The 10,211-nt window shown below is 42.4% G+C and overlaps 1 protein-coding gene across 5 annotated transcripts in view; it reads right to left on the bottom strand.

The window, feature by feature from the left end:
- Positions 1 to 314: 314 nt before the first annotated feature.
- The window catches only part of PIK3R1 (phosphoinositide-3-kinase regulatory subunit 1), an 82,282-nt gene continuing 72,385 nt past the window's right edge, over positions 315 to 10,211 (bottom strand). For 4 of the 5 annotated variants that reach the window (XM_034656312.1, XM_034656311.1, XM_002915883.4 and 1 more), the window contains 9 exons: positions 7,507 to 7,609; positions 6,699 to 6,797; positions 6,424 to 6,604; positions 6,111 to 6,236; positions 5,259 to 5,401; positions 4,853 to 5,029; positions 4,687 to 4,755; positions 3,878 to 4,048; positions 315 to 2,814 (listed from right to left, as the gene is read on the bottom strand). In XM_034656312.1, the coding sequence (XP_034512203.1) occupies positions 2,625 to 2,814; positions 3,878 to 4,048; positions 4,687 to 4,755; positions 4,853 to 5,029; positions 5,259 to 5,401; positions 6,111 to 6,236; positions 6,424 to 6,604; positions 6,699 to 6,797; positions 7,507 to 7,609 (1,259 nt within the window). In that variant the 3' untranslated portion in view covers positions 315 to 2,624. Of the gene's footprint in view, positions 2,815 to 3,877; positions 4,049 to 4,686; positions 4,756 to 4,852; positions 5,030 to 5,258; positions 5,402 to 6,110; positions 6,237 to 6,423; positions 6,605 to 6,698; positions 6,798 to 7,506; positions 7,610 to 9,012; positions 9,636 to 10,211 lie in introns of those variants that run through there. The other variant, XM_019796031.2, reaches the window with a different exon arrangement.

The following is a 10,211-nucleotide window of genomic DNA, read 5'->3' as shown; positions in this document are numbered from 1 at the left end:
TATAACTCAGCATAAACAGGGACTGATGCATCCTGCCTTCACTGCTCAGAGAGAAACCTGCTGCATTTATGTCTGTGAGATGCAATAATGAGGCAGGTGCCTAAAGACCATGCCATCTGGGGAGAGTGGTGAACCAAAAATGTTAACGAAAACTATCTTTTAATGAAACATTCCATCTTAGATCTTGTATTTTAGATGTTAGGTGAAAACCATACTGAACAGCATCCACGGATGTGCTACCAAAAGAGACCCCACCAGAACGCTAGCTTCTAAACCACTACTAAGGAAGTGGCGGACTCGCGTGGGAAGTGAAGGATACTTGTCAGGCCGACACTTACAGACTACAAGCAGGGCAATCGCAGCCAGTCGTGTGGAGGTGAGAGGGAGACGGTCAGGACAGTCAGGTCTCAGGCTGACAGTCTGGCCGCAAGACTGACTCTTGTCTTGATAGGAGTAGCCTCATGTAAAGAAGAAAACAGTACATTCTACAGTTGATGTCAGCTGGACCGATTATTTCAAAAGAATTTTTAAAAGCAACTACATTAAAAACCAAAACAGAAAGCCCTTCCCACAGTATCTGAAATCGAGCCATGGCTGAATCAATCCCGACAAAGGAAAACTGCAATTGCAAGTGGAATTCCCCTAGAACCCACCAGAATAGGGACTGTCACACTGATCCTTTATCGCTCCCGACACACGGACGCTTGCCACCACACAGAATGGAGTTGGCATGACTACATTAGGGAGACTCTCCTTTTTGCCCCAAGTTGGAAAGGACCCTCTAAGACCCCCGCCTTTCCCCCGTGGTGAAGCGGAACACATACAATCACTTGGATGAACTGGAAGGACTGTTAGGACTCCTGCAGGGGCCGTGACGGTAATGAGCTCTCCACAGCCCAGCGCACTAGCAGCTCGGATCGTGGCTATCCGCCTTGTGGGCTCCACTGAGTGGAAAGGTAGGAAAACAACAAATGTGCAGATACAAATATTTTCTCAGGTCATGCTTTTTCTGAAATGAACGTTTATTGGCTGTAAGGGGTAATCTAATGTTAAAGAGACACATATTCTAAATGCAGCGATTATACCTTGCAATCAGTGTTCCAAACAAAGGGGAACACTACCCCACGAGGCTGACTTCCTTCCTACGAACTACATTACCTGACCGGCCGCCACACTGTGTTCGAGTTCCAGTAGGTCTGTACTTGGCATTAATGTATAACGACCAGATCAAAGTGGGAAAACACTGAAGTGTAAGTTACTCACTTCTCCATAATCACGAGAAAGTGCATACCATCTTGCCACCCCTCCCACCGTCCCCCCTGTACATCCCTTTGCTACATCCCCCCTCCCTAGATTCAAGAAGTTCACAATTCTTTATGAAACAAACATTACCAGGTACCGTATTTTAAGGGTCTTGAAACAACATTGTTGAACTCAGCGATACTTTGTCATACTTATATATCTTTCTCTTTTTTTTATTGAATAAAGCAGCTTTGAAGCTTATCAGGCACTGCCCAACAAAACATTTACTCCAAAAAATCTGTTATGAACTTTTAACCTTGGGCTAATAGCCAAGTACTCTGTACAAGAAAAACTGTAAAATATTTCATAGTTTTAATTCTGAAGCTTTTTTTTTAAACTGGCATCCTGTACATTTCTTTTTTTTTTTAAAAAAAAAAGGAAAAGAATCACAGACAAATATTAACAAAAAAAATCAGACAGTATTTTCAAGCAACAGAAACTGGGGCTGGGGAAGCTTATTCTGAAGGTACATTTAAAACTGATATAACAATGACAATTAAGAATTGCATAGCACTGTGAATTTAGTCTTTAGCAGAACAAAACAGAAGCTATTTGGTGTGGATACAAATACATCTATTTGATAGTTAGTCATCCATTGTTATGTACATATTTTATATAATGAATGTCATTTAAAGTCCTGTTTTCCAAGCTCCGTTTGTCCCGTCGGTGGGGTTGTTTTTTGAAGTCTAAACAAAACACTTTCTGGCACTCCACTACGACTGAACGTACGTGAGCCGACGTTCTCCCAAAATGTCTCCTGTGAGCCGAAGTGCCTTTCTGCTACATATCGTTCTTTTGTTAGAAAAGGAAATAATCCACAGTGCGACGTATCCGGGTCCACCGTGCACAGCAAGGCCCAGGCCCAGCCAGCCTGGCGCGAGCATTCGCAGGCCGGGGCTCTGGAGCCCATCCACCCTGTAGTCTCCAAGGTCCCCACTTTGAGCTGGTAAAGCTTCAGAAAGCATGAACAAGCACCATGGTTAAAGGCCTCTTTGTCCCTGCACGCAGAGATTTTTGCATTTCTTTTTGTCTTTGTGTTATGTGTTGTTGTGGCTTAAATTAAACCAAAAAAAAAAAAAAAAACAAAAACCCAAAAGACCCCAAAAACAAAAGGAAGGACAAGCGCTCCAGATTAGAAACGCAGGGTCACTGCACGGTGCTAGGCTGCATGTCTTCCCCTCTACTCTTTTGTCGGAAGCTCGAGTCCCATCTGAAGGCAGATGGCTTCGTTTCCGCAGCTCAATGATAGGTCAGGCTGGAGAGGAGCCCTGTGCTTTCCAGAGGCCTCGGTGGTTGAACGTCAGGATCAGAGGACAAGTGCTTCATCGCCTCTGCTGTGCGTATACCGGGTAGGCTAGTGTGACATTGAGCGAGTCATTGTGCTGCACGAGGGAGGTGTGTTGGTAATGTAGCACCAGTTCTTTCAGGGAGCTGTACAAGTTATAGGGCTCGGCGAAGCCATAGCCGGTGGCCGTTTTGTTGATGACACAATGCTTGACTTCGCCGTCCACCCTGCAGAGGAGAGAGAGAACATACGCCTTTTGAGCTGCTCCTACCTAGACAATTCTTGACTCTGCGAGGCATTGCTCCTCAGATCGTCATCACGGAAAAGCGCACTCTGCAGGCCGTGCTCCAGGAGGGGAAGCCTCCCGGGTGAGCTGTCGACTCGCCGCTCTGTCACTTACTGGGCGAGCGACGTGGGCTGGTAACTCAGCCTCACTGAGCCACTGTGTGTGCATCTCTAAAATGGTATATGTTTAACATGGTGGCTTTGAGAAATGAGATCACGTACACGATGGGCTTGAGAGAAGGGCTGGGGTGCGGGAAATGCATGAGCTTCCAACCATTACGAGCGGGGCTGGCGTGACGACCAGGGCTATACTATGACCGGTATTCGTACGCCTCTTTCGCACTGGCCTTTCACTTTGCATTTATCCTGTATTCGCCTATTCTCTTGGCCTGAACCCAAAGTTCTTCTTACTTCCTCTTTGTTGCAGAACTGTTTCTCTGCTTAAATGGAGGGAGATCACGAATATGTCGTATTTTTAGAACCTTTCCTTCCTAGAGGACACTCACTTTTCTGAAATGATAGGAGTGATCCAAATCTTATTTCTTAAGCACTGGGGGAATACTATGAAAAGTAAAAGGAAAATATGCCCTATGATGGAAATGTCTTCTCTTGGGTGTGCTGACCTGTGGGTGGAGCTCTCACGAGAATTACCTCCTATTCTAATACTATTAGCCCTGGGAGGTAAAAAANGGGGGGAAAAAAAAAAAAAAAAAAAAAAAAAAAAAACAAAAAAACAAGCAATGTTGCTAGGTCCCTTGCAAAGATCGAAACTACTCATGATTAAGGGGTAGGTGAATTAGGACCTGACCTCCACAGCAGGTTTCTAGGCTTCTGCCTAGGCTTGAAAAGAGCACGTCTTCGTTCCTATTCTACACTATTGCACTGTGAGGTGCTTCAAGACGAGAGCTTTTCCAATCCTCGCCCCAAGCTCGGGTGGCTGAACGAACGGAAAAGCAGTGCGTCAAGAGCGGTGTGACAGGACAAACAGCGGCGGGAGCTACGTACACGACAGAGCAGGCGTAGCAGCCCTGTTTACTGCTCTCCCGGACCAGGAAGGTGCCGTCTCGTTTCCCTCGGAGCAGGTTCTCCGCTTTGTTTCGGTTGCTGCTGCCCACGTTCCAGGTCTTCTCGTCGTGGTGCGGCAAATCCTCATCATCTTCCACCAGCGAATATTGGCTAGAGAGGCAGGAGAGAAAGGGTCTCGGTGAAGCCCCGGGGAGGGCCCCGCCCCTCCTCCCACGCCCGGCTAGGGGTCTGACTCCAGCCGCTTCTCTGGCCTGCCTTTTCTCCTCCGGCTTAGCTTTCAGAGTGACCTCCCTGACCAAGCACCAGGAAGTCTCGCGCCTGTCAGTCAAGAACTACACGGACGTACCCAGGGAGAGAGGAAGGTATCAACCAATCCCGTTTATCCAGTTCAGATCAGGAAATGGAGTGGCTAGGAGGGCTGCCAGTTTTCAAATGATTCAAACAAAACATATATTTAAGCTTTGGAGATAGATAGACTGAATAGAACTGTGTGGTGTTTTGTTTTGTTTTTTTTTTTGTCCTGATTGTTTCAGAAACACATGGGATTTTTCAGACGTTCAGGGCCTTCGTTATGGACACTGTCATTTTACGGCCCTGTCAGAAAAAAACCAGCCTGGCATCCCCTTTCCCCGAACTTTCCTTTTTTAACCTTCTGGATAAGGAGATGTAGTTGACAGAGGATGTTCCAAATGGGGTAAAACTGCTCACTTTTCCACAAACAAAGCAAGTCATGCGTTTCCCCAACATGAGAAACTGCTTTGCTGCCCCCACCGGCAGAAAGCACTTACTCTTCCGTGTTCTCATTGCCCAGCCACTCATTGAGCTTCTTCTGCCGGACGCCTTTCTGAGTCAGCCACCTGGGAAACGGAAAAGGCAAACGCGTTAATCATGTGCCCTTAATTTGCGCAGCCATCGGTTGTGGGCTTTCAGGGTTCGGCTTCCGAAAGGACTCACATCAAGTATTGGTCTCTCGTCTTTCTCAGCTGGATGAGGTCTGGTTTTATGCTGTTCATGCGTTTGTCAATCTCCCGGTACTCAGCCGCCTGCTTCTTCAAGTCTTCCTCCAGTCGTCGTCTGCTGTCCACAATTTCACTGATTCGGGACTTTAACTTCTCATAATTATGCATAATCCTAGAGGCAAGAGAAAGGCATGGGTCATTACCTGCTGCATCATGACAGTTTCCCAAAGCTTAGGCAAAGACTCAATATGGTTTCCCAGCACTTTTCTTCAGGTCAGGAATGCTTTCTCGGGCTGTCGTCTGTTTTGTTTTTAATTTTACAAAGTACAGAAAGCGAGATCAACAGTTCTAGAGGATTCTGGTTATCTTTAGCACAAGGACAACCCCCATGATTCACCAACCTTTGTATTTCTTTCTCATTGCCTTCACGTTTAAATTTTTCTATGTATTCTTTGCTGTACCGTTCCTGGCTTTGGCACTGTTCTTCAAATATTTTTATGGTTTCATTAAATGCTTCAATAGCTGTTCTTTTCATTTGGATTTCCTACAACACAATGTTTAATAAGCCAATGTCATACCTTCCACAGAACAGGTAATGTGTTACTGTGAGACGCTGTCAAGACATTTGATGCTATTACTCTCTAGCACGTAAGGACTCTGTTAGCAAGCAAGGCCACTAATTCATAAAACCCATTAAAATAGTATCACAGAAGCACACACTTCCTTTGGGAATTTTCCCAGTCTATGAAAGAAGACTGTCTGTCTCTGACAATTGGTTTTCATCATTTTAAAAGTCATTCCCCTCTATCAGCAATTTAAGGAATCCATGTTGCCTTCTACTCCCTCTGGTGGTCCTAGACACATCATGGCATAGAGAAGATTAAGCCTCTAGGAAAATACTGCAGTAAATAGCGTCTCTACTTTTTTATGACAGGGTATATAATAGTTAAATCTCCATTTTGGAGGTTAGACAAGTTTGTGGAGGGGGAAAATGTTGTTCAAATATCCACTTAAAACTCACAGCAGCCTCTTATCATGAGTACTTATTATTCTGAAATCTATAAGAGCTTCATTGGAAAGCTTACAGAGATATATGAATAATAAACAGTGATTCACAAATAATTGACCTTTTCCTCCCACCTGATCAGCAGAAGGTCAACTTTACTTTCTTTTTCCGAAACTGAAAGGACACATCTTAGACTCTAGTAACTAAGTGTTCTGAGACTGTAATGTGATTTTCACAGAAAACTCACCTGGGAAGTACGGGTATAATCTTCATATAATCTATCATATTCCCGACTTTTTTCTTGAAATTGAGCATTATATTCATGTAATTTTTTCCCTACAGCTTCAATATTATCTTCTTTGACAACTTGATCCTGGAAGAATTAGAGCGAGAACTTCAGCTGATGAGGTATTTATAGTCAACGTTTTGGCCATTATCAAACTGTAGTAAAAAGTTGTTAAAATCTCATTACATGCAATTCATCTGCTTCACCACGTTTTCTAAACATTTGAAAGTATCTTGTCTAAATACTGAAACATGAGTATTTCAGTTTGGATTACCTGTTGGTATTTGGATACTGGATAAAGTAACTTCACGTCCAGTTTGGGGTTATACTGAGCTAGAGACTCGTTCCGGTAGTGGTTTATTAGTTCAACCACAGAGTTGAAGGTCAGTGGGTCAGAGAAGCCATATTTCCCATCTCGGTGAAATATTTTGATTAATTTGTTATTTCCTCCTTTCCTGTAGATACAATAAATGGCATTACAGTCCTCCCTAAAGAAATGTTTTAATGTCTGCTTCCACACCTCAATCTTTGCTACGTTCCCTGACTCACCTTAGTGTAAGAGTATAATCACCATGCATTTTAGTAGATGCGTCTCGTACCAAAAAGGTCCCGTCAGCTGTATCTCGAAGTTTCTCATTCACTTCTTCCCTGAAATGAAAAGGACACACAAAGCTCACTTTGAGGATTTAGTGACTGTTTTCATTTTTAAAATAGCCTTAACGTCACAGCAAAACTAAGCACAGGGTAGATAGAGCTCCTCTATACCTCCCCCTCCCCCTCCAGACTGCATGTATTATTTATATAGAAATGTTAGGAATTTCATCTCATTACAAACTGGAAGCTAAGAACAAAACAAAACAAAAAAACATACCCACTTTCAGTACTGGTATATCTGTGGTACAAAGTTTTAATTTGTTTTTTGACCAAACACACTGACAAACGACGAGCACAAAAAGACATGATCCCCAAAGGGACTCCTTACTCCCCCTTCAAAAAAAGCGACGAATAAAGATGCCTTTGTCAAGCAGGTGTCAGATAATAACACGAACTCCGGACAGCTTTCCCTAGCGGAAAGTGATTTTGGACCCTGCCCTTAGGCGGTGCCACTTCGCCCTGTGCTTTCCTGACATTTCTGTCCATAATGAAACGTGTTGAGTATTTAATTTCCCGTGGCATCCAGGACCCACAGTCCCCCAGCGCTCAGGGACTTCTTTGGTCTTCTTTGGAAGACAACCAACTATGCTTCGTGCTTATGTTGGAGGATATCCTAAAAATGGAACTTAGTGCGCCGGTGTGTTTCTTTCTCTAAAACTAGGCCTCTCTCTCCGGTGAAAATTCAGAGTGTGTGTCGCCTTACCTTGAGATATCTCCCCAGTACCACTCAGCGTCTTGTAAGGACATGCTGTTACTCACACCGTTGTTGGCTACAGTAGCGGGTTTTGGTGGTTTAGGAGGCAATGCTGCAGAGGACAGAGAAAGAAAAAGTTGTTTGCAATCCCAGCTATACTTGAATGCTTAGGTCTGATTGAAGCTTCTTTAGAAAACTGAAGTACGGCAATAGTTCCCAATTCTATGAAACAGGATCATTTGTTAAAAAATGAAGACATCTTTCAGAGTATGGGTCAGAGAGAAAAGAAAAGAGTGGAAAAGAGAGAACAGCTTACAGATGAGCAAATAAACCAGGCTGGCCATGTGAATGAATTTCAGAGTGAATCCAGAGTCCCGGCTTTTTCTACTTCCAGGCTCTAGTTATATTAAAGTTTCAGGCCTGATCAAATCCATCTAAAATAGGAAACCGTGAACATATGAGCAGGAGGAATCACATGGGTTGGCTTTAATTTCCTCCTCTTATTTAATTATAAAAGACAAATTTGGTTTCTGTCCTCCACAAATGCTGTTGCTGTAATAAAACTCATCTACAGCAATATGTTTTAAGAGGAGGAACTGGGTTTCTCTAATCTTAGTATTTCAGGCACTGTTCTGCCAAAAGCCACTTTAAGAAACTCATCTGTGACCTAAATCTCTTTAGTATTCACATTAATAATCTTTTGGATAAATTGTGCTCTATATGCCAAGACAGGAAAAATCCTATCCCTCTTCCACAATGTCAAATCACTATTCATGTATCAATTGGTGACAAATAAAACACTGCAGTGTTTCTGAATTTCTTAATTGGGAGCAGGGCTAATATTGGAATACAATTTAGGAAGCAAAATAAGGCTAGCGTTTGTAGCTGAATTCTAAGTCACAAGTTTTAAAGGACCATTAGTATTTCATGCAAAAATTTCAAGAGTCTATCAATATTTTTTAAAGGCTAGCACTAAATAAATAATGGGAAGCCAACTCCTTTTCTCATTACAGTAACTTAACAGAAGAGCAGGCAAAGTCTCAGCGTTTGATTTAGAATAGTTTCAGGTCAGCAAGGAATGAGTTGTAATCACTGCCAGGTTTTACATGCTTTCTAAAAGTACCAAGTGTTATCACTGCGAAGTACCACACTGTCCTAATCCACTGTCAAAAGAGAAAAGCAGCACAAAGGACGCATCCTTTTAATTAAAGGAACAGTATGAACGATACACAACACTATCACCCGAACAGCAAAGGACCTCGATTAACAAAAGACACCAGTGAAAAACTGGAATTAAATTCCTGTCATCTGTTCAAGTAAGAGAAAGCATTCACCACATACAGCCTGCTATGCTTGTCAGGCAAACAGTTTCATGTCCAAGCTATGATCAAGCTAATTTTTATTAAATTACAAGTTAATAAATAGAAATCTAAAGAGGACCAGTTACAGTAGTTGTCAAAAAAAAAAAAAAGCCACAAAATAAACTAGCTTTCTAAAAGAATACTGCAGTATTACCTGGTGGATCCATTTCTATATAAAACATCAAGTCTGTGCCACAATTTCTATCTGTCTTAGCATATTCTAAATCCAGGTCTTCCATATTCCAAACAGTGTTGTACATTTGTGCGAGAGTTTCCTTGGCTGAGCTCAGTTATAAGAAAAGAGTCCGGCTTTCTTTGTAATGGTGTCTTGGAATTCATTTTAAAACCTATAAGGGGCTGCACTGTAACCTATTACATCACACACCCCAGCCAATCAAGTCAGAAAAATGTCACCAGACCACTCCTGCTTCATCATTTCTCTTCCACATCCAGCCCTAGCACAATCCCAACCTCACTGAGAACCTACATTTACTAAACCGGCAACGTATACATGCTCGTCGTTTCCAAAAGGTGTTTAATTTGACTCTTCACCACCACCAGTGGGGTTTCTAATTCCTTTTTTATTACTCCTTGAGCATGGTACGCTCCGCTGTTGGCAGGTTGACAAAAGCTGATACGCTGCAGCACGGAGCTTCCCCCCCCCCACACTGCATCTGGGTTTATGGAGAGTCTGATCATGCCTTGGTTAAATATCTTACAAATGCATCAAAATGGTATAGTTAAGGTATATCTTACAGTTCTTAAATATCTCCTGTATATATTAAAAGCAGAAGGGATCAAGATCTCAGATATTTCATTCCTACAGAATTTACGGACAACTCAGAACTTAAACACTGTTACAAATGTACCACATAAGAAAGCACAATTAAAAGAAAAATCTCCTTCTACCACACACAGTAAAGTTAAAACTAGACCTTAAGGAATAACAATGAAAAATCTTATTAATAATGAAGACGTATTATTAGCACAAATTTAATGTTACTAACAAGACTAGTCAAGGTAAGTTCTACCTTCCAAAAAGAAAGGCCATATATCAGAATGCAGAGTAGAGGGAGTGATGTTTGCAAACTATTTCTCACTGATAGCACGAGAAGTCTGAAGATGGGCTTAATGCTGCTTGAGGGGGGGAGAGTGATGTAATCACTTTTGGGATTTTTTTCTTCCTTCCATCTCAAATGCCTCATTCTGGGGACTATTAATCCTGGTTAGCAATATTTAATGTACAGAAATCAATTCGTCTATAAATCTATTACTTTGAGTTCTTTAAAGCCATTCTGCATATAGTCCTGCCACCCTTACTACAGTCTAATGCACACTGTAAACCGTCTCTTT

Source organism: Ailuropoda melanoleuca, chromosome 3 (assembly GCF_002007445.2).
Source record: "Ailuropoda melanoleuca isolate Jingjing chromosome 3, ASM200744v2, whole genome shotgun sequence".
NCBI classification, from domain to species: Eukaryota; Metazoa; Chordata; class Mammalia; order Carnivora; family Ursidae; genus Ailuropoda; species Ailuropoda melanoleuca.
Note: the sequence above shows the minus strand (reverse complement) of the source record. Positions and strands in the feature narration are given on the sequence as shown.